The 24,236-nt window shown below is 44.6% G+C and overlaps 1 protein-coding gene across 7 annotated transcripts in view; it reads left to right on the forward strand.

Moving 5' to 3' along the window:
* Nucleotides 1–24,236, forward strand: part of AGTPBP1 (ATP/GTP binding protein 1) — a 126,351-nt gene that overhangs the window by 26,328 nt on the left and 75,787 nt on the right. For 5 of the 7 annotated variants that reach the window (XM_025197692.1, XM_025197689.1, XM_014517354.2 and 2 more), the window contains exons 2-3: nucleotides 2,925–3,059; nucleotides 4,277–4,348. In XM_025197692.1, the coding sequence (XP_025053477.1) occupies nucleotides 4,317–4,348 (32 nt within the window). In that variant the 5' untranslated portion in view covers nucleotides 2,925–3,059; nucleotides 4,277–4,316. The remainder of the gene's footprint in view (nucleotides 1–2,924; nucleotides 3,060–4,276; nucleotides 4,349–24,236) is intronic. The other 2 variants (XM_025197690.1, XM_025197693.1) reach the window with 1 other exon arrangement.

The raw sequence follows: 24,236 nt of genomic DNA on the forward strand, positions 1-24,236 counted from the left end.
TGGGTGGGCACTTAAGCCTCAGAGCCAGATGCATTATGTTTTGAATTAGGAGGGACCTTAACAGACCTTAGCTCCAAGCTCAGGCCTGTGCCACTGCCACAGTCAGTGTTTTCCTTTCCAACAGCACTGCTGCCACCGCCGCTTCTGCCCACCACTCAGGCAAAGCACCCACTGCTAAAATGCTGCTGAAATTCCCCCTGGCTCTGTGGGCTGGATACAGTGTACGTAGATTGCTGCCCCCTGCTCCAAGCTGTTATAATAAGCTGGCTGTCACCAGCCCTTCTACTGACTGTGTTTTAAGAGCAAGCCAGTCGCTTTTCTCCAAAGGAACAATTAGGGTGTCTAAGTCCAGGAGGTGGTTTCAAGCTCTGAATCTCAGCCTCATATAGGGGGTTAATATTGCCCTTCACATTAGAGGCTGAAGTCAGAAAGAGGCTCCTTTCATCAGCATTTTTGTTGCCTGCATTAGGTACTCCCTTCTTGGTGTGTTGGCTATTGTGGATCCTGTTCTTCCTTGGTACTGCATAAGAAACTTGGATGCCTAAGTTGGTTGAGAACTAGGGCTGCCTGTATACGTGTGTGTGGGGAGGGAGGGATGTAGGGTGTTTTATTTAAAGCAGTTCCTGGAGAGCCATTGTAATTAAAATGCTGCAGCGTCACGTGTATTAAACCCCCACACATTTAACCATGGTTGCGGGACTCTTTAACTAAAGCTTATTCAACAAGGTTTAGTTAAAGCGCCCCAGTGACCATTTTTAAAGCTGTGGGGACTTGTACACATGATGCTGGAGTGTTCTAATTAGAATGCGGAACAGAATCATTCTAATTAGGATGTGTCAGAGCAAGTATATAGGTACCCTAGGTCCCAGAAGCCAAGATTCTTGACTAGAGACTGTAGGGCTAATGGACACCGTAAGGCAGGGGTAGGCAACATTTTTTGGCCGGAGTGCCAAAAAAACCACAATGTCTACCTTGGAAGGTGCCGGAGTGCCGACATGCCGGAGCCCAGAGCAGCTGTTTGCGCATGCCGGAGCCCGGAGCAGCTGTTGGCGGCCTCCGGGCTGCAGCTGGCCCACGGAGCCCGGCAGCAAGGCTTGCAGCCTCCCAGCCACCTGCTGGCAGCAGCCTGGGCTCTGGCTGGCAGCAGCTGCTTAGAGCCTGGGCTGGCAGAGATGTGCCAAGCAAAATGGCCTTGTGTGCCATGCTCGGCAGGTGTGGCAGAGGTTGCTGACCCCTGCTGCAAGGTGTAGGGTTGCAATGAAGGAGCCTTTCTGTTTTTGGTTTTAAGTTGAATGCTTGGGGAAAACTGATGGGAGAGCTTCTGATTCTCACTTCATATGTGGGAGAAATGGAGCATAGTAATTCACAGCTATGCTATAAGGGTACATTTATAGAAATGTATAAAGTGTGTTGAACTTCAGAGTGATGAGAGGGGGAAAAAAGTATTGGTAATACATCAGTGTATATACACCAAGGGCCAGATTGTTTCTTATGAAATATACTTTCCTCATGGCAGGCTTTGGTAATCTTGCAACCATTTCAATCTTGCTGACTGCAGTGGTTAGGACTGAGCATTATTACAGACATCATAACCCAATTAATCTCTGCAGTTAGGTTACAACTGCATTTTTATATCTCTGACCACATTTCCAAATCCTGTGTACCCTGGATGTTCCTGGCTGAGCTACAAAGCTAGCTTTGGCATAAATGTCTGCTTCCATTGTGGAGTATAAGAACTTGGATGAAAGGTAGCTGTGATTGTCTCATATGTTTTATTTACCTTGTGTGACAAGTATAAAGGATAGTAAATTTTAGGGGAGTTTCCATTCACTGTTTTCATTTTTTTTATATAAACATTAATGTGTCATTTTAACTGAGTTTCATAGATTTTGGCTACTTTATAACAGTGTTCTCTTAAGGACTTCTTTAAAATATTGAGATGTACAGAAAGCCACCACTCCATCTTAAAGTATTTTTGTTTGGGAATTTAAACTTACAGTTATAATTTTTGGTGGTCCCAGCAAAGAGTCTTGCACTCTTTCACTGTATTCAGTATACTTTAAGGGCAGAGAGAGATTTTATTTCACATTTATTGGACCATAAAAATATCAACTTGAAATTGTACTAGTCTAAAAATATATATATTTAATTTCAAACGTTTTAGTCACTGCGCTTGTTCAGAGCAAACTGAGGGGTGCAGAAGGGATGGCAGATATAACCCCTGAAACTAATTTTTAACCTTAATTTTTTTTTTAAATAATTCCTTTCAAATGGACCATCTATCTGGCAACCAAGTAAGGAAACAAATAACTTTGGTGTGATTGTGTGGGTAAGATCAGAGGAATTCCCTGTGCAGGTTTTAAAATTGTAGATATAGTTCTCAACCTTTTTTAAAATTTATTTTTCACTGCATTGGTTGGAAGACCATCAAAAAGCAATTTTTGTTAGTTTACATGTACACTGTGTTTAGTTCCCCAGTTCTGTTTGCTGTCATTATTAGCAGCCTTACCCTTTCTTTCCCATTTTCCTTTCTCTTTTTCTGTCAGCCCTTATAGTCCCCTTGACCTGAAATATTCCCATACTAGAATTGCATCACAGTGTGCTGTGTTGGCTTTAGAGTGAAATAAACTAATGAAGATAACGAGATCTTATTTAGCTCTAACTGCCTCCACTCATAAAACACTTCAATACAAGTTAATATGTAGATGTTGCTGGCACCAGCAGACTGTTCATCAGCTGTTTGACAGCTGGTCAGTGTTGCAAGCCATCTGAGCTAAATATTTGCAAATCTAATATCCTATCCCTAGTTAGGTCTGTGGCCTGCTTGGAATAATTGTATCATCATAAACTGGGTGATGGGCTGTTTTATGCAGTGAACCCAGTTGCTTTTCTTGTAGCTATTCACTTTCTCTCTTTCTTTTAAGGAAGTCAAGAAATTCTGCCCTCGATCAGTACTTGGACAAATTTGCTGGAGACAAGCTCAGACTTCTTATGAGAAGCCAGGCTTCCTCTTCTCCACGTGACTTCCTGGCTGTTAGGAAAGGAGACTATGCTTTCAGGTAAGTGTTGAATGACTATTTTTGGATCTTGCTGAGAGGGCATCAGCACAGAAGTGTCTAAAATGGTTGGAGCACCCTTTTTGCTGATTTGGGGTGCCTCAAATACAGTTTTCTACTCTCTAGAGAAGCATCCTGTTGTCTGTCTTTTTAATGGTAGTTTCTCTTCCTCTCCAGCCAAGTTATTCTATTCCTCTTCTTGATTTTCTGCACCTCCGGAATGAAACTGGCTGACCTTTGCCCAGTTGTGTTACAGCTCCATATGATCTAAGCAGCAAAGGTTTTTTTGATTGGGTTCTTACCAGTTTCACTCTAGCGGTCAGAAGAAAGTTTCTCACCTGCAAGGTCCAAGAGAATAAGTGCCTTTTTCAAAGCTTGAGTATGCCTTTTCTGGAGTTGGTCTTCAGTGCTATAACTGATAGGTGCCCTCCCTAAGGACATTTCTTTTTATTATAGAAGTGGAGCCTTTGCATTCCATTTGGAATTGAATCACTGAGCTTCAATTCATGGCCCCATGAACATTAACCTTAATTGCTTAGAGACACCATATAAGACACTAAGAGCACTGTACTTAAAAGGATAGGAAAATGAAGTCATTAGTATGCTATGATTTCTGTCCAAGAAATGTATTCGGATTCTACTTAAATAAGAACACCAAACACTCTGTTTCTGACTGTACATCTAGGTTCCCAGTCTGTTATCTTAATATGCATGTGTACACAAGTGAAGTGGCAACAAAGTAGTAGGTATGCAGTAGCATTTCAAAATATTCTCAACAAATTCTAAAAACTTGCACACTGGACCCCAGAAGAAGCTTCAGTTGGTAGTTTTCTATTCTGGAACACACTAATGCAAACTATTCAAGTTGCATACATTATGATAAAAATGCTGATTTTTTTTTCTCGCTGTTTTGCAAAGCTCTCAGACTATTCTCCGAGTATGGCACAATTAAACTACTATATTGGACCAGACAGCATGTTTTCCTTGTCTGCAGTATTTCAGGATTTTTTGCTCCAGCTTCCAGACCAAATGTTTTGAATAAACAATAATGATTTTTGCTTTTCCCCCAGTCTCTTTGCAATGTAACAAGTGCTTTTGTATAAAATAACTTCTGTCTAAAACTTTCATGGCTGTGAGACTAAGTGTTATAAATGATAGTGGAAATGTATGAAAAAACTATGTTCCTAATAAGTTTTAATTGATTGAAATGTGTTTTTCAGGTTTTCTGAGATGGTAATTTGAAGAGCTAGGTTTTCCAATATGAATAAAGTAAAAACAACATCTGAGAAAAGGTAAATAAAATACAATTTACTGAGGTTCAATTTGTTTGTTTTATTATGTAATGAATTTTGAGAACTTTACAATATAAAGGAGCATCATATATTAATTTCATAGATTTCATAGACATCAGGGCTGGAAGGGACCTCGGAAGATCATCGAGCCCAGCCCCCCGCCCAAAGGGCAGGAAGTCAGCTGGGGTCATAGGATCCCAGCAAGATAAGCATCCAGTTTCATCTTGAAGGTGTTCAATGAAGGCGCTTGAACCACCTCCGGTGGCAGGCTGTTCCAGACCTTGGGGGCTCGGACAGTAAAGAAGTTCTTCCTTATGTCCAGCCTGAAACGATCTTGAAGTAGTTTGTGACCATTCGACCTCGTCATCCCTTGGGGCGCTCTGGTGAACAAACGTTCCCCCAGATGCTGGTGGTCACCCCTGATAAACTTGTAGGTGGCCATCAGATCACCCCTGAGCCTGCGCTTTTTCAGGCTAAAGAGCCCCAGGGCTCTCAGCCTGTCATCGTAGGGTCTGCTTCCCTGACCTCTGATCATGCGCGTGGCTCTTCTCTGGACTCTCTCAAGCTTCTCCACATCCTTTTTGAATTGTGGAGCCCAAAACTGGACACAGTACTCCAGCTGTGGCCTCACTAAGGCCGAGTACAGGGGGAGAATGACGTCCCGGGATTTGCTTGAGAAGCATCTATGGATGCAAGCCAGCGTTTTGGTCGCTTTACTAGCCGCCGCATCGCATTGCAGGCTCATGTTCATCTTGTGGTCAATGATGACCCCCAAGTCTCTTTCTTCCATAGTGCTAGCCAGCATAGCACTGCCGAGCCTATAAGGATGCTAATAAAAAAGACAAAAACAATTATATGCATTCACAAGAAAACTGTAGTTATTAACCTTGCAATTGCTGTTGACTTACTATAACCTTTTCATGTAAAACTAGCTTAATTTATTTAAGCAGTATTTTAACAGTACACGATTAATACATTTATTTCCTTAATGTATTAATAGAGGGAAATACCTTCATATGTGCATGTCTTATTATATTTTAATATGATTTCTCAGGAATAAAATATTTTTGTATTACATTTAATTTTGTGAAAGATTAGAAATAAATTACATAATATTAAATGTTTAGAGGTGTATAATTGAAAGCACTTAGAATGTTTGTTTGTGCATGCAGTTATTTTATTACAGCTCTGTATGTACAAATGTAGTGATAGTGATTATACATATACATATAAAAGGGATACTATGCCTGTGCTTCCTCTTTAAAATTTGTGTTGGGTTACAGTCATTCAAAGATCTACCATATTCAGATGTACCATTTAAATATAAGATACCTTTGAATTTAAGATGAAACAATTCTCTGATTTTCACTTTGAGAAAAAATAAAATGTCAACTAAAGATACATTTCTGCATATAAGAGGGGTTTTCATAGATGTTAGGGTTGGAAAGGACCTCGGTAGGTCATCTGGTTTGACCCCCGGCCCTTGGCAGGAAAGAGGGCTGAGGTCAGACGACCCCAGCTAGGTGCTTGTCCAGTCTCCTCTTGAAGACCCCCAAGGTAGGAGAGCGCACCACCTCCCTTGGAAGCCCATTCCAGATTCTGGCAACCCTTACCATGAAGAAGTTCTTTCTAATGTCCAACCTAAGTCTACTCTCCGTCAATTTATGGCCATTATTCCTAGTTACTCCAGGGGGTGCCCTAGTAAATAGAGCATCTCCTATTCCCTGCTGCTCTCACCTGATGAATTTATTGGCAGCCACAAGATCACCTCTCAGCCTTCTCTTACAAAGGTTGAAGAGATCTAGGTCCTTCAGCCTCTCCTTGTAAGGCCATGCCTGCAGGCCTCTGCCCATACGAGTGGCCCTCCTTTGAACCTTCTCAAGATTCTCTGCATCCCTCTTTAAGTACGGTGCCCAAAACTGGACACAGTGCTCCAACTGTGGCCTGACCAGTGCCACAAAGAGAGGAAGCATCACCTTTTTGGACCTGTTTGTCATGCATCTGCTAATGCATGATAGTGCGGTTAGCTTTGTTGATCACTTGGTCACACTGACAACTCATGTTCATCTTGGAGTCAACTGTGACTCCAAGATCGCTTTCCACTGCTGAGAAGGTCATCCCCCAGCCTGTAAGTGTGTTGGTGGCTCTTTTTGCCCAGGTGTAGCACTTTGCACTTGTCTTTGAACTGCATCCTATTTCATTCTGCCCATTTTTCCAACCTGTCCAGATCCGCCTGGATCCATTCCCTATCCTCTGCTGTGTATCTGCGAACTTGGACAAGGTGCTCTCCACGCCCTCGTCCAAGTCACTGATGAAGACATTGACTAGCATCTGTCCAAGGACTGGGCCTTGTGGGACTCCACTGCCCACATCTTTCCAGGTCAATATCAACCCATTCACCACCACTCTCTGGGTGCAACACCTAAGCCAATTTGCCACTCACCTGACTCTGTAATCATCTACATCGCAGCCTGTCAGTTTATTTACGGGAACAGAATGAGATACTGTATTGAACGCCTTCTTAATGTCTAGGTAGATGACATCTACCTCTACTCCTGCGTCTAAGCATTTTGTAACCTGGTCATAAAAAGAAACAAGGTTAGTCAGGCAGGATCTACCTGTAATGAATCTATGCTGCTTTCCTTTCAGCATTATTTCCCCTGCTGGGCTCCCACAGATGTGATCCTTAATGATTTTTTCCAGAGTTTTCCCAAGGATAGAAGTAAGACTAACTGGCTTGTAGTTTTCCGGTTCCTCCGTCCTCCCCTTCTTGAAAATATGGACCACATTGGCCCTTTTCCAGTCCTCTGGGACCTGACCGGAGCGCCGTGAGTGCTCAAGCAGCTGTGCCAGCGGCTCTTCTATGACACTGGCCAATTCCTTCAGCACCGTTGGATGAAGTTCATCTGGGCCCGCTGATTTGAACACATCCAGCCCCTCCAAGTGCTCCTTACTAAATCTGTGCCAACAGTTGGTGAGCTGGTGTCCTCCTGTCTATCTGTGATCCAATTGGGAGATTTGTCTTGGTCTGTCTAGGAATACAGATGCAAAGAACTCATTAAAGAGCTCAGCTTTGTCCTCCCTCTCTCTCACCAATTGCCTAGTCCCATGGTACCTGTACCTTCCTTTTGCTTCCTATATACCTGAAGAAGGACTTCTTGTTGTACTTAATTTTTATCACCAGCCTAAGTTCTAATACTGCGTTGGCCTTCCTAACTGATTGCCTGAAAGTGCGAGCCAGGGAGGTATACTTCTTCTTGGTAGCTACTCCCTGTTTCCACAGCCTGTATACCTCTTTCTTTGCTTTTAGGCTTTCCTGAACTTCCCTGTTCAGCCAATAGGCTTGTTGGCCCCTTTGCCCCCTTTATATGCAATGGGATTGGCTTCTTCTATGCTCGTAGGATCGCTCCCTTGAGGAATGGCCACCCTTTCTGGACCTCCCTTTTGCCAATGCTTTAACACCTCACTTACTAATCTGAGCACACTGCCTTTCTGAAATCTAGCACTTCAGCCCTCCTGGTTAGTTTACCCACCCTTCGCCGGATAGTGAATTAAATCAATCGATGGGCACTATCCCCTAGGTTACCTTGTACCTGCAGATTCCCCACCAGGTCATCCCCTGTAGCTAATACCAAGTCCAGCAAGACGTTTCCCCTAGTGGTATCGTATACCTCCTGCATTAGGTGGAGGTCCTGCATGCAGGTTAAGAACCTACGTGAGCAGTTAGATTGGGCTGACTGCTCCTCCCAGCAGATGTCAGGGTAGTTTAGATCACCTATGACAACCATATCTCTCGATCATACGACCTCTGAGAGTTGCCTGGAGAATTCCAGGTCTAGCTCATCCTCCTGGAGTGGTGGTCTCTAGTAGACCCCCACTACTAAGTCTCTTTCCCCCTGACCCCCTTGTATCCTGACCCACAGTACCTCGGTTTGTCCCTCCTCTGATCCCATCTTGATTATATAGAATGTATATTGTTCCTTAACATACAACAACCCTCCCCCCCCCCCCACACACACACATACACTTTTCTCCCTACTCTGTCCCATCTGTACCACCTTTAACCCTCAGTGCCTACTGCCCAATCGTGAGTAGGGGCCCACCAGGTTTCAGTTAGTCCAACCAGGTCAAAGTTGTTGCTTGCAAACAGGAGTGCTAGTTCTTCCTGCTTGTTCCACATGTTTTTAGCATTAGTGTAGAGACACTTAAGCCCCCTAATGGGTGCCCTTGGTACCCCCCTGTCCTGATGTCTATTGGGCCCCTTAGTACTTACCTGGGCTGATCCAGTGCATTGCTCATGGCTCACTGATCTTAGGTTCTCCTTTATCCTCTGCTTCCCTGTCCCCCGACGAACCTACTTTAAAGCCCTTCGGAGGAGATCAGCCAACCTGTAAGAGAACAGACTCTTACCTTTAGAAGAGAAATGAAGACCATCTGGTCCCAGGATGCCTCTCTCGTGGAAGTGTGGATCGTGGTTGTAGAAGCCAAAACCCACATGATGGCACCAACTCCAAAGCCTCAGGTTGACTTCCCTGATGCAGGTGTCCTGATGCTGACAGTGACCTCTGGATGAGAAGACTGCCTGTGCCCCTGACTTCTAAGCCTGGCCCCCAGAGCCCTGTAGTCACTTATGAAGCAGTCCAGACTACTGGCCGCATCATTCATGCCCACATGGATGAGGACCATGGGATAATAATCAGAGGGCCAGATGAGGTCAGGAATCCTCACAGTGATGTCCCAGATCCTGGCTCCAGGCAGGCAGCAAACCTCATGTGCCTTGGGATCCGGTTGACAGATAGGTCCCTCTGCCTCTCAGGAGGGAGTCGCCCACCACAATGACCAGGCAACTCTTCCTCCAGCTGCTCGGTTGTTGCTCAGCCTGCCTGGTGTTTTTTGCGGACATGTCTTCCCCTGCGGCTTCCTCTGCTGCATCATCCTCCAGTGCTGCCAGGGCTTTGTGTCCGTTCCCCAGTTGTATTGGGGAAGCAGTCACAGCTGCATGCTGTCTAGCTCTGGAGGTGACCGTCCTCCATTCAGCTGTCCTGGAACTCTTCCGTGATGTCTCTGTGCTAGGTGTCTGGTCCTGCAGAGAATGAAAGAATCCATCAATCTCATCCTCTGCAGCCCTGATCCCGCACAGCCTGCTTACCTTTTGTTTGGTTTGTTGGTTTGTTTTAAACTCTTGAATTTGAGTGGCAGGCCATTGTCCGAATATTTGTTTTAATATACTTTGTCTTTGTATTCAAAAGAATGTGGTAAACCTGTGCCTAAAAATGGAACTACTGGCTTTAGTGGGGTTATGCAATTGTTTTTTAAGAGAGAAGTTGGCCATTGCAGTATCAGAACCTCTTTTTGAATCTTTTACTTATATCTAGAGTACGTATATTTGTTTTAAAATGAAAAGAAGAGAATTAGCTTTAGTGATTTAAATTTTCAAGATTAGTCTTCTCCATGTGTGTCAAAAGGAATATCCCTGTCTCCCCTTCCTTCCCCCCCCCAACTTCCTTTCCACTAAACAAATTCTCAAGTAACTGTTTGTCAAGAAGATATTATGCACCTGAAAAAACTAAATTAGTTGCTAAAAAAAAAAAAAGTGTAATTGTATAAACTTTACCATATTTAGTATCACATGTTGCATATATAGCACCTAGCTAGTTTGATGTCCTGGAAATCTTTCTAAGGCAACAACATTGTGGCATAATTTACCTAAAATGTAATTGTTTCTCTAAAGTTTTCATTTCTTTCTAAATTAATTTATGGTTTTACATATTGATTCTATTTATCCCCTTGTGGGGGTGTTGTACATATGTCAGTCAAAGGTACTTCAGGTTTGTAAATGATATATCTTCATTACAGTTCAGCCACTGGATTTCAAAATGCGCTTTGCTGCTTATTTGTTTACTACTTCAGAGGACTGATTTGATGTCACTTTATTGTGGTGTTTCCTACATGCACAGTTAGTGAAAAAACAGGTCTTTTATAAAATGGACGAGTCAAGTATATGTTGCTATGTCGGGGAATTAGCTTTACTAGGCTTGATTGCAACCAAAATCAAAGTTTATGTCCTCCTAGCAATGAATATTTGTAGGGATACTGATCATTAGGGTATGGATGGCTGAATGCAGCTCAGGATATGTTGGCTTTTTGGAGGGCTTAAATAATAACTATAGAGAGAGGTACTTAGCTCTGTTAGTCTGAAGTCAGGGAGCAGGCAGGGTAGAGATGCACCTTAGACTAACTAAATGAGTGATGCATAAGCTCGCATTAGGCAGAGCTTACTTCGTCAGCTGTGGTCCGCCAGCTATGGGGATATCTGGGGTTCTCTCTGGCTGGAAGCCTGTGTCAGCACCAGCTGTGGGGGCATGTGCTCCTGCGACTGGAAGCCCGAGTCAGCTCTGAGCTTCCAGGCTCCTGAGTGCACATGGGCTCCTGGCTGGGAGCCCTAATCAGCTGACAAGTCTCTCAGACACAGGGGCCCCTGGCCACACATTCAACTAGTGGCATGATAGGAACGACCCACAAAATTATTCCACATATTTTGTGGAATAACTTTGTGGCTTATTCCTCCTTTTATCACGCTGTTAATTGAACGTGTGGCTGAGTGACAACTTAAGATGTGATTAACTGGTTGGTCCAATAAAAGATATCACCCACAAAAATTCTTGCCTCTTGCATAATTCTTGGACCATCATGACTACGACATCACTCCAGCACTTTAAAATAGATCCCCACAAACTTATCTTTGGAAAGGCTTGAACTTGGCTCCTGAACAAAAAATGTAGAGGAGATCTTTTGTGACGCATCTCTTTTAGTAAGGTTTAAGCTTGCTGGCTCACTGGAAATGTTGCTAGTGTTCATGTTGGGAATACATCATGTACTTTGTCTTTTGTGCCTTCCAGCAAACATGCCTTAGCCTCTAAATTTACTAAGTAGTTGTCTAATTGTTTAGAAATAGTGGAAATGGTGGCATAGTTGATAAACTTTTTAAAGACTAATGATGTCTTCTTCCCGCCTGCATTTCATTCCCGCTGATAGAATTCTAGTAGGAAGAGTAACCCTGACGTATTCTAAAGATGACACGTAATGGTTGCCATAGTAACTCCCCAGGATTCAGTTACCTTTCTGGTCAAGCTCTAGAATTGGGTCACTGAGAAGAAACTGAACAACGTGTAGGAAGTGTGTAGCTTGCAACATTAGTGAAAATGCTGCTGAATGCGTAATGAAGCGGTGTGAATCTACCATATCTGAAGAAGAAATGTAAGACTACCAGGATCTTTTTGGCTTAGTATACCCATTTACTAATGGAAGAAGGAAATCTCTCTGATAAGTGAGAAGCTTGAAGTTATAAGCGTCTGCAGAATTCAGTCTTTCTTGTCCCTGTGCTGGTGGTGATTTCCTTCTACATGTGAATCAGTTCATTTCCCAATTTGTGATTCTGCAGACAGACAGCTCTAGTACATCTGTTGCTGTTCATAGCTTTCCAAGTTGCTGCAGGATGGAAATGACCAGATTGGACACTTATACAGGTTCAAACAGAATTTTCTCTGGCAGCAGCAAAAAGGACTAGATTGTCTGTTTCATTTCTACTGCAGCTTGGTGGCATAAGGAAAGTTAGAAGCTGCATCACAGTCAGGTGTTAGCATCTGGAAGGAAGATGCTAATCCTCAAGTAGAAGCCTCCTACTGCAATATTTAGTAGCCAACTTTCTTATTGTTGCTTTGCATTTTTCTGGGCAAAGGAAAATGGGCCTTTACTCCCTTTTACTAATTAGAAGGGGTCCTTGGGGGATAAGGGAGGGGCTAGAGGCTTGATTTGGCAGAGGCTGACATGAATGTTTGGACCCCCAGGGAAGGCTCAGGAATGGCGTTCTTTGTTTTTCTGCAAGTTTGAGGAGTTTGATTTTTCAAGAGTACTGTGCCCCTGGACTTTTGTGATGGGAACATTCCTTGTCTGTCTTAAGAGATTTCATTATTTTTTCTTATCCTGGGTAACGGGGCAAGCCACATTGCTTGAGACTGTTGGTGCTAAATGTGAAAGGAAAGAGAGGAAATATTCCTTTTGCTATTCTGTTTATGAATTATAATGATTTTATTGCCTGTTTGGCACATACGTTAAATTCCAGGGCTTCCTAAAGGGTTTTATGGTATGGTATTCTAGCAGAGTGTGACATCTAATGTGTGCCGCACTAAATCACATTACACATACATGCAGCTAGTTAAGAGGTTGCCCTGAGCTTCCACCATACTTGAAACTTCCAAACTAAAGAAGTGGCAGGGATAGAATTAAAAACTTTCTGAGCTCTTGAGACAGATTTGATATTAAAAGAAGTCACGTTTTGAATCTTGACCCTGGCAAATCCTGGTTCAGATTTTCTCTGACTTTTTTTGCTATTTAAGTTTCTGCTGTGCTTGTCAGCTTTCAAAAATTAAAATGCCTTACTCCATAAAATAAGGCATGTAAGAAAAATGGAAGTTTCAAATTATGTTAAAGTAATTAAACTTACCTCATTGTCTAGAACTTGCCCAGGGGATTGAGATGCACATCTCCTTTTAAAGTAAAGTAAAGATAGGTACCTAAGTGCAGAAGTTGCTTTGAAAATTGCAAAAACAACTCCAGTTGTAGGCTGAAATGTTAGCTTTGGGTGTAACGTACACCTTATGATCTGGTACAGTTGGAAGCCTGTCACAGTTACATGTGCTGCAGCATTAGGTAATGTTCTAGTGTAGCTGCCTCACCCAATCCCATGAAAACAGTAAGCAGTGCTGATGGTGTTTTCAGCTTTTGCATTTTATTGTCAATGCGTATCTCAACAGCTGTATTTTTAACATGGCTGCTAATATATTAGACCTAGGAGCTTCCAGTTATTTAAATATCACCCATATGCTTCATTCTTGTACTGCATAGTTGCCCCTCTGGTTTTGGGCCAGGTACAAACATTACATTTTTACCCGTATGAGTGATTGGAAACAGGTCTGTATCTGTAACAGAACAGAAGGTCATCACACAAAACTGGTCTATACCTGTAACAGAACAGAACTCTGGCACATATAGACTGGTTTGTTTAAAAATGACAGAACATGGTATAAGATTTGTCCCTCCCACCAAAGGGCACATGGTGTGTTTTGTTTGCTACTGATCTAAACTATGCCGCTAACAGAAAACTGGGTGTGTCTACACAACACATTTACTGTGGAGCTGACTAATTATCTCCACAGTCAGTGTCTCCGTATCTACACATGTGCCCATATTAGAGCACAGAAAGCTAATACATTTTCATGCGAAGCAGCGCATGTGTAGAGGTTGAGCCTGCTGACTGGGGCACAAGGGTGCTTCAGCGCAGGGGCTGCTTGCCAGCTAGTCCTGCACTGAAGCACCCTTGTGCCCCAGCCAGCCCTTCCACAGCACATTGAGCCCAGTTGGAGCAGCCTTGGGCTGGCAGGCTGACTCCCTGGGGCTCCTTGCCAGCTAGGCCTGTTCTGACTAGACTCCACTGCTGCACATGAATAAATTGTGGAGCTGATTGCCCTGGAGTTAATTGCTCCCAGGTGTATGTTCACACAGAGTACCTGGGAGCAAAAAACTCTGGAACAATAACCTCTGTAGTTTATTCACATGCACTAGTTGCACGTGTAGATGTGCCCTGTGTAACTTAGATCAATTCCGCCTTGAGTTTTTTGAATGTTTATACCTAGCCTTGATGTTTGAAATGTATTTTTAAAAGGTGACTGAAATTTCCACTATAAAATAGTCCTTTAGCCCAGAGTTGCGCACCCCTTTCCTAGATCTTCCTTGGCATTCATCTGAGGTGGGTAGCTTTGTAGTTACGCTAACTGCAGTATTGCTTATCTTATAGCTAACTTGGTTTGCAACATGGACTTTGAGTACTCTTGTTATGGTACATCCATTATGTATCTCATTTTGAATTCAAATAGGTAAATTTGGATAGGACACGGTATAATAATAAATAAGACATAATTCCTGCTTTAGGTGAGGAACTCAATTTTGCATTGATTATGGCTTCATAACCAGTGCCTCCATATTAATATTTATTTTTAGACATAGAATCTGCAAGCGTGGTATGGTCCAGTTAATTTTTTTGTCCCCCCCACCCCCCAATTCATGTCTTGATGAGAGAGTTCAGGCAGTGTTACCTATTGCAGGTTCTTTAAAGCATCCTGTTTGGCAGCTGTAATGCTCATTGCTCTTTCCAATATACTCTTAAAGCTAAATAAAGAAGCCTTTTCTAAATCTTATGAATGGAAGTATTGGTGTTCCTGAAACATGCTTCTCTTGAAGTGATAATGGCTTACTCTTTCTCGGCCTTTAAAAGCTTCTACTAAGCACAGAGAGATTATGCTACCTGTAAATTGCAGTTGAGGGCCTTTTAATGGGAGTAAAGTAGGTTTGCTTCTCTGGTCCCATTAAGCAAAAATCTTGTTGGCTGTAAAACAACTAATGTTTTTACTGGGAGTTGTAAACTGAGCAGAACTGTGCCTTTTGAGTTAATGAGGCCTGTAATCAATAATTACTAAGAGCTTTGAGTGGGCATCATCTTCACTGTGTGACTAGGGTGACTGTTTGGCCTAGACCGTCCTGGATTTCAAATGCTGGTCTTGGCTGGTTGGTGAAAATTAAAACAACAGTCCCAGAATTGCAGGGCAGTGGGGTGCAGTCTGGCGGGGAGGTAGAGCAGCATGGTGCACCAGGTGGGCAGGCACCACTGCTGCCTGCCTGCCTGCTTGGTGTACCATACTGTTTCACCTATGCCTGCAGCAGTGCCATTGACTTGGAGAGGAGGGGAGCAGTGTCCCAGATTTCCCATGATTACATATACTCACCCTATGTATGACTCCCTTTCATGAGTGTCAGTCCTGTGGTGGCTGGACTACTGTTTGTCAGATAGACTGTGCTTTGGTTTGGGGGAATGGCAGGGGCAGCGCCAACCTCTTCCTGGTCAGGGGCTGGGCTCCTCCCCTCCCAGCGCTGCTTCTGCCATCTGCCTGCTCCGCTCAGCTGAGCCTATGCCACTCCAAGCCCAGTCATGGCCCAGCTCCCCCACTGGGAAGAGGCTAGTGCCACCCCTGCTGGGAGTGCCGCACCTTTGTTGGCTCACCTGCATGGGGAGGGCGGGCAGGAGGCGGCAGTGGTGCTGGGAGGGGTGACTATGGAGTGGGGGGCTAAAGTGAATTTTGGTGTGGCTATAGCACCCCCAAGCCCTCCCAGGGCCGCCCTGGGGAATGGCTTGTATATAAGACAGGGGCCTGCAGGGGGCTGAAATGACCCAGCTTGGGTCTGATGTAGGTGGGCACCCAGCTGCTTCAGCATCTTCTTCATGCCTCCCACTTGTGGCATAGCACAGGGAGACCTTCCCCTCCCCTGAAGGGTGGGGGGCCTGGCTGTGGCATGGCATGAGAAGAGTCTTTCACTGTTGAATACCACAGAAAGAACAGCTCTGTGGGCCATAGCCAAAGACTCCACGGGCTTCCTTATATAAAGATCTTCTGCTGTTTAAATCTTACTGGCATTTTGTTTTGGAGATGGCTTTGCCTCCTGTTTTTTGGAAGGCTTACTTACCTTCTAACTGGCAATGGTATTCAGGGTAAATACAGATGTTCAAAAAGCCCCTGGCAGATGCACTCTTAACTTACTGCACTTTACTCAAAGTGCTGTAAGTTAGAGTGGGAGCCAAGTGGACAGATGTCTACTGTTCGGTGGGTGTGGGGCTTGTAGTCTCCCTGTACTGGCTGCTGAGGGCTCTCCTGCGCATCTCCCTGGAGGCTGCCAGAGCGACTTCTCTCCCCAGCCCTAACCCCCGCCAGTGTTGGCAGCAGCTGGGGGACAGAAGAGGAGTAAAGGAGCACCCCCACCACAAGGGCTTCTCCACAACTTGCTGGCTGGGGTCAGGGGTGGTGGGCTGGGTCCGTGCAGAGGGGGACTCCCGTCCAGCCTCTTGACAGCCGCAGCGCTCCACGGCTTAGCTGGGGGTGCTGTGCGGGAAGGACTCTGGAGTCTTTCCCCCCGCAGCAGCCCTGGCCAGGCAATGGTGTGCCACTGTTGCAGGCAGGAGACCCCAGAGCCCTTACCCCACAGTACTCCCTCCTCCCCTCAGCCAAGCAATGATGCTTTGCAGCTCAGCTAGGGAAGCTGTTGGGAGAAAGACCCCAGACTCCTTTCCGTGACATTCTGCCCATCCACTGAGCTGTGGTGCGCTGTGGGGCTGGGGTGGCTGCAGGGTCAGAAACCCTACTTTTTCACTCCCTTCCCCTCCTCCCCCAGGCTGTCTGCAGGACTAACATCAGAGGCTGTCCCTGGAGCTCTGCCCAAGGCTAGAGCACAGCCCTGCACAATGCATCTGGGATGGTAGTGATTGTGCTCTAAGGTAACCTTTGATGGCATCTGACACAAACATTTCATAAAGCGCTCTAACAGAAAGTGCTTTAGTTAGTACACATCCATCCAGGGTTAACTGAGAACAGGATCCCCCATTTAAAGTGCTTTATATGCCATGGCCATCTGTTTTCTTACAGCTGTAAAGTGCTTTCTGCACACTTAAGGCGCATGAAGTGTAATGTCTGTACCCACCATTAGTTGTTATTATAGATTAACTAGAAGAGTTGGGCAACACTGATATAAATTTGGTATGTGGAGGCCCTGAGGACTGCCTGAAGGAAACGGGGGATTGCAAGAATGAGAGCACAAAATATCATAAATTACCACTGGTCTTAGTCTCACTATTCTGACCTTGGATGTCATCTTGGGAGTTGGTGTTAGTGGTTTAATTGCTTTAATAGTTTTTATTAAAATGAAGTTAGTATTTCTCATGATTTGATTATGGCATGAATGATATGTGCCCCTGGCAGCTGGGGGGGCATGGCGGCGGTAGGAGTTCAGCAGCGGGAGCGGCGGAAGTACAGCAGTGGTGGTAAGCGGGGAAGCTCCTACAGACGCCGCCAACACTGGCAGGGGTGTAGGTGGCGAGCGCCAACCAAGGGTTGGAGACCACCCTCAGACACTGCCAGCGGTGTCAGCGGTGGGGTGGCGAGTGGTGAATGCCTGCAGGTGCCACTGACAATGTTGGCGGTGCCTTCTTGTAGGGGGTGAACCGCCACACTCGGGGTGCACATGCACCCATGTCCACCCCCTGCGCGTCGCCCTTGGTCCCCTGCCTCTTTATTATTTGCAAAAGTAATAGGATGAATGTGGTACAAGAGCCATGAGGACAACTGTAGGACTGGTATTTTTCCAGATGTTTCCCTTTGGGTTTCTTGCTAAGTTCCTTGAGAAGAAACAGGACTAGGGAGGTGTTATTATGACTAGGCTGGATGTATGTACTCTTAAATGTAAGTGGCTTTCCATCTCAGACTAGATTAATTTATTGTGATAATGAGTCTTGAAAGACCAAAGTGGAATCTTTTTTTGGTACTAGTGTCATAGAATCATAAAAAATTAGTGTTGGAAGGGACTTCAGGAGGTCACTTAGTCCAGCACCCTGCTCAGAGCAGGACCAATCCAACTATATTATTCCAGCCAGCCAGGGCTTTGTCAGGCTGGACCTTAGAAACAAAGGATAGAAGTTCCACCCCTCTCTAGGTAACCTGTCCTAGTGCTTCACCACCCTCTTAGTGAGAGAGTTTTTCCTAATATAAAAGCTAATCCTCCCTTACTTTAAATCATTGCTCCTTGTTCTGTCATCTGTCACCACGGAGAACAGTCTAGCCCCATTCTCTTTGGAACCACCCTTCAGGTAGTTAAAGGCTGCTTTCAGATCCCTCTCAGTCTTCTCTTTCCCAAACTAAAGAAGCCCAGTTGCCTAAGCCTCTCTTCACAAGTCATATGCCCCAGCCCCTGAATCATTTCGTTGCCCTCCGTTGGACTGTCTCCAACTTGTCCGCATCCTTTCTATAGTTGAGGGCCCAAAACGGGACACAGTACTCCAGATGTAGCCTCACCAGTGTAGAATAGAGGGGAATAATTGCTTCTTTTGATCTGCTGGCAATTTTCCTACTAATACAGTCCAGTATTCTGTTAGCCTTCTTGGCAGCAAGGGCACACTGTTGACTCACATTCAGTGTATTATCCCCTGTAACTCCTGCTTCCCCCTCAGATCCTTTTCTGCAGAGCTGTTGCTTAGCCAATTGGATTCCAGACTGTACTGGTGCATGGGATTATCCCATCCCAAGTGCAGGACTTTGTACTTGTTCTTATTGAACCGCATGAGATTTCTTTTGGCCCAATCTTCCAATTTGTCTAGGTCACTCTGAATCCTAGCAGGGGTACATCGGTAAAGATTTTCTTGACCAACACCAGTAGCTGATTATTAACCAGCCATATAGGCTGATACTGATCCAATAACCGATTTACAGGAATGCAGTAAGTCAATGTGGAAAGCAACACCATGCATGTAAGTCTGTGGAGGGGAAAACGGGGGGTGCAGATTTAGGCCCCCACGGTGAGGGAAGGAGTGGGGCAGGGACTGGGGGCATTGCCCAGCCAGAGCAGTGATTGGGGCCCTGAGCTAGGGTGGGGAGCAGAACAGAACCACAAGCAGCTCATCCAGGGGATCAGTGTCCTGGTGCTTAAAAATGATTGCAGTGGCATTTGAACTAAAGGTCGTTTAACAAGCTTTAGTTCAAGCACCCCCACTACCATTTTTAAGTGCGGGGCCGCTTTTAGCCCGAGTGGAGGCAGGGAGGGCAATTGTGGATGTGGGCTGCTAGCTGTGGGCTCAAGGCTCTCTACTCTGCTGCCTTTGTCCTGGGAGCCCCACGCACGCCATGCATACCCTGCCCGCCTGGCAGTAGGAGGCACAACTCGTTGCCCTCACTGGTGCTGGGTGGGCAGGGGACGCGTGGCCGATGCAGAGCCCCCAGGGCAAAGGCAGCAGAGCTGAGAGCCCCGAGCCCACAGCAGGCAGCCTACATCCAACCCATGCACAAATCTGGCGGGGCACATGCCCCCCCTCCCCCCTCAATATCTGCCCCTGGGGGGGGATGTGCAGCAGTGGGGAGCCTGCCCCCTGGCACCCTGTGGATGAGCTGCCTGTGGTCCCATCTCTCACCCTGCCCTGGCCCTGGGTCCCCTTCACTGCCCTGGCTGGGACAGTACCCCCTGCTCCTGCCCCACTCCCTCCCTCCTTCCCCATAGGGGTCTCAATTGGGCTCCACCACACTCCCTTTCCCCTCTACAGACTTACCTGCAGGGTGCTGCTCTCCACACTGCCCAGCTGCATTCCTGGTCATGTGCATGTGTGCAGCTGCACGTGTGCACGCAGCATATAGGGGCCTCATCCAGAAGGCATATTATATTTATCAGTGATTTTATCAGCTACACCGGCCAAAAAATGCTGATAGCTGATAATGTTAATTTTCCTTTTGGTCCTGTTCCAATATGGGACCAATATATCTGTGCACCTCTAAATCCTAGCCGTACCTTCAAACATATCTACTACAACCCCAGGCTTGGTGTCATCTGTGAACTTGCCAAGGGTGCACTCCATCCCATCTTCCAGATTGTTGATGAAGATATTGAACACCTACTCTAGACATCTTTAAGACACGTTTGGATGCTTATCTTGCTAGGATCATTTGACCCCAGCAGAATTCCTGCCCCTTGGGCAGGGGGCTGGACCTGATGATCTTGTAAGGTCCCTTCCAGCCCTAATGTCTATGAAATCTTTTAAACAAAACTGGCTCCAGAACCAACCCCAGGTCACTCCACTCGATACTAGCTGCAAACTAGATATTGAGCCACTTATTACTGTCCATTGAACCTGACAATCCAGACAGCTTTCTACCCACCTTGCAGTCCATTCATCCAACCCATATTTATTCCAGCTTGCTTGCAAGAATGCTGTGGGAGAAGCCTTGCTAAAGTCAAGGTATATCATGTCCAACTGCTTTTCCTGTAGCCACAGGGCCAGTCATCTCATCATAGAAGGCAATCGGGTTGGTCAGGCGTGACTTGCCCTTGTTGAATCCATGTGACTGTTGCTAATCACTTCTCCAAGTACTTAGAAATGGTTTCTTTGAGGACCTGCTCCATGATTTTTCCAGGAACTGAGGTGAGGCTGACTGGTCTATAGTTCCCTGGATCCTTCTTTTGCTCTTTCTTAAAGATGGACACTATATTTGCCCTTTTCCAGTCATCTAGGACCTCCCCCAGTTGCCACGAGTTTTCAAAGATAATGGCCAGCAGCTCTGTAATCACATCGGCCAAGTCCCTCAGCACCCTCGGATGCATTGCATCCGGCCACATGGACTTGTACACGTCCAGCTTTTCTAAACAGTCCCTAACCTGTTCTTTCACCACTGAGGGCTTACCTCCTCCCCAGAATGTGCTGCCTGGTGCTGCAAACTGTGCTGCCTCTGTCCCTGCTATAAAGTAGAGCTGAGTAAATTCTTACTAGATTTTTGTTTTGTTTCATTCTGGAAGTAGTGAGGATTATTGTCTTTGGAGTCTTTTTTGCTGATACATGACTGTTGAGTCAGCAGTCAGAGACATTGTGGCTTCTCTTACACCCATAGAATTATCTTGGACCATTTTAAACTCAGTATGCACATTGGAGGACTAGAGAATTATTTGGATTATTACACTACAGATACCAAGGAAATTAAACCTGAAGGAAAAATTTCAATGTAGTCAGTTTAAAACCTTTTTATTTATTTTCTAATTAGAAAAGTTTAACACACAGTTAAGAAAAAAAATCTTGTTGCTAACTCCCTCTAATACCTTCAGATTCTAGAGGACATTTTACAAGTAGCCCTTATCATTTTTAAGAATAAGTTGCACAATTTAGGACAGTCATAAAATCGTAGAAAAACAGGGATGGAAGGAACCCCTCGAGATTATGTAATTCAACCTTCCCTCCACCACTGCTGAAGGCAGAATTGTCTTCCTTTTTAAAGATGCTATTCACTGTGCTTGTGAAGTTATGGCTTAGATGTCAGGGTAGAAAAATAAAGTGTTGCTGGAATGAATTTCCTCAACAGTCATTGCAGCAATTTGTTTCCAGGACAGTATAATTCTTTGTCAGCTACCTTTTTTTCTCTTGTGTTAACATCTGAGTCCAAAAGTAAACTATAGCAAGCCTAATTGCAAGAGCAAAACCATTTTATAGTTCTGAACTACAGCTGAAGGAATAATAATTCATCATCTTTATAAACAACGATGACACTATTTATAAAAGTAGTGTCATATTCTTTAGTTTTTATTACATATAGCCAGAAATCCCTGTATATGGGCAAAACAAGTTTTTTTTGGTTTTTGTTGTTGAACTGTAACATGATAGTGTCACAACCCAAGGGTGTGATTTTTTTTTTTGTGTGTGCTTTGGCACCACTGAATTATTTTCCTGCCAATTTGTAGCTTTCTTTGCAGTGTGCATTTCTTCTTTGCAGCTAAGAAATGCACGTTGCAAGGAGTTCCCGCCATTTGTATTCTAATTCGAGCCCCATTATTGGCTTGCGTTAAATTATTCACGCGTGGCGGCTAGCGATTGGCTTGCTAGCCGTATAAAAGGCTTGAGTGGTTTCCGCCCAAGTTGGAGGACTCCACGAACACCAGGAGGAGGAGACTTCACGTTTCGTGAAGATCTCTAAGCGCTGCGGAGCCTATTGGACCCAGCGTATTTCAAGTAGGCAACAGGGGTCTGATCAGCCTACTCTAGTCCGCCTCTCTTCTTTTCTATCTGTAACTGTAACTCAAGCAAGTTTTCCTGCCTGCACCGCGACCATCTTCGGTGTAAGTAAACATTCTTAAATCAACCATTAAGTGTCCGTGCCTAATTCTAGCGTGTCGCCTGCTTTCTCCGACCCAGCATGCCCGGGCTGCTGGCCACAGCCCGCGCGGCGCGAAAAAGGGCCCAGATCGCTCCCGGCCCACACAGATAGATGGAATGCCTTGTTGTAAAAGGAAAGTAAAAATCTAGAACTCTTGGTTCAGAAGTGATGCCTTTTATTAGTCCAACTAGGAAATTGTAAAAAAAAATATCTTTTTCTGCAAGCTTTCGGGTTCAAATGCCCTTCATCAGGCTCTGGGAAAATTTAAACATGGTAAAAAGTCCTCATAGATAGGAAGTAATTTTCGTTTTTGCACACAGGGAGTTGGGGATAGAAAATCTGTCCCTCTGGGTCCATGAGGGTGTCTCTGTGAGTTGTTCTGAGTTGTTCTTTGTTGTGTATATCAGGTAGGATTACTTCCCTAGAGGTGTCAGATGGCAGGCAGGGAGGTTTAAAAATCTTTCTTGTTGTTCCGCAATGAAATTCAAAATCCAAAATTAGCTAAAATTCGGCATCTTCCATGTTTCAGGGATGTATTTGATAGTTGTGTTGGTCTGAGACAAAAGCTGTTATTGTATACAGTAATATTTCTGAATTTTGTGAATGAAAAAAGGTTTTTTTATTTATTGTCAAATAACAGTGTGCATCTAAAAATGAAGAGCGAACAAAATTTGATCAGAAATAGTTTGCTTTAGTTTTGTCAGCGATATCTTTCATATTTTACATGCTTTGAATGAGCTATTTACTTTATATGGTATCTGAAATTTCTTTTATTAAGAAAAATTAAATGTACCTATGTTTTTAAACATTGAGATCTGAAGAGTGGTGAGAGAATAAACATGTGTCTACACCAATACACCTTTATAACATTATTTATTTCATTAAAATAACATTTTAAGATAAACGACTGTCAAATGAAGTTGTATTTATTATGCTCAAAATGAGGCAAAATCTTGATGGAAGTGACTGTTTGCCCGTGTTCGAAAGTGGTCAGTCTCTTTTTAGGTGGTTTGCTCTGTTTTCCTTGAGCACTTCTTGCTTTTCACTTCTGAACGATTAAGCACCTCAGATGACATGCTGGCTTAAGATTATTCTGTTGGTCCTAGTAGAACTACCTTTGTAGACCAGTTTGGCCATCTTCAAAGCCTGAGCAAGTATAAGGCTAAATTACAGTAAAGTGGTTTCCAATAGCTTTTTTTCCTGTCCTGTGGTAACACTCCTGGAAACTGAGAGACTTAGTAAACTCTACAAGACAAACTTGGCAGGGTTCTTTTCTGAACATCTGCTTTTGGTTGGGAATGAAGATTGCTCCCCTTGCTCTTGGAATGAATCTTCTGTGGCCCATAATAGCATTAGCACAAGTGGCTTTTGCCATGGATGAATATTGATGTTATGTGTACCTTTAATTATCCACATGAATGTATAGCACAAGCTTTTGTAAACAGCAGACTTACTTCATCAGATGTGCAGGCTTACTTCATAAGATTTGCACCTTGTAGACTTTGCATAGATTTTGTACTTGAACTTTGTACCTTAAGACTTTTGCACTTTAGTCTATATCAGCAGTCACCAACCAGTCAATCTCAATCAACTGGTTAATCGTGGAGCCTCTGAGAGTTGATCTCAGTCTGTCAGAGGCCCCATGATTGGAAGCAGTAGGACGCACGTGGCTGGGCTGAGCCACGCTTCCTGCCACTTGGACTGGGCTGGGTGAGTGGGGTCAGAGCCCCAGTGGCTTGTCAGGGTGGCGGGGCGGGGGGCGGTTGATCCTGGGGTGCCAAAGAGTGATCTTCACCATAAAAAGGGTGAAAGGGTGGAGACCACTGGTCTATATGGTGCAAATCTACTCTGTCTTAAGTCTATCCCAAACATTCAGGTGGTTCAAAAGAAGATATCAGGTACAAAAATCCTTCCCCCTTGCATAATTCCTGGACATTCACAGCTATGACATCACTCCAACACTAGCTTAAATAATATCAGAACTGGAAGCAACCCTTCTTTCTTTAAAGACAATGGGAGTTTTGTTTCCACTAAAAACAGTGACAAATGAGGTTCTTTCTTAGAACTTGCCAAAGACAGTGCTGCACTGCAGCACTCGGAACTGCAGGGAA

The sequence above is a fragment of the Alligator sinensis genome, unplaced genomic scaffold (genome assembly GCF_000455745.1).
Source record: "Alligator sinensis unplaced genomic scaffold, ASM45574v1 scaffold240_1, whole genome shotgun sequence".
Classification (NCBI taxonomy): domain Eukaryota; kingdom Metazoa; phylum Chordata; order Crocodylia; family Alligatoridae; genus Alligator; species Alligator sinensis.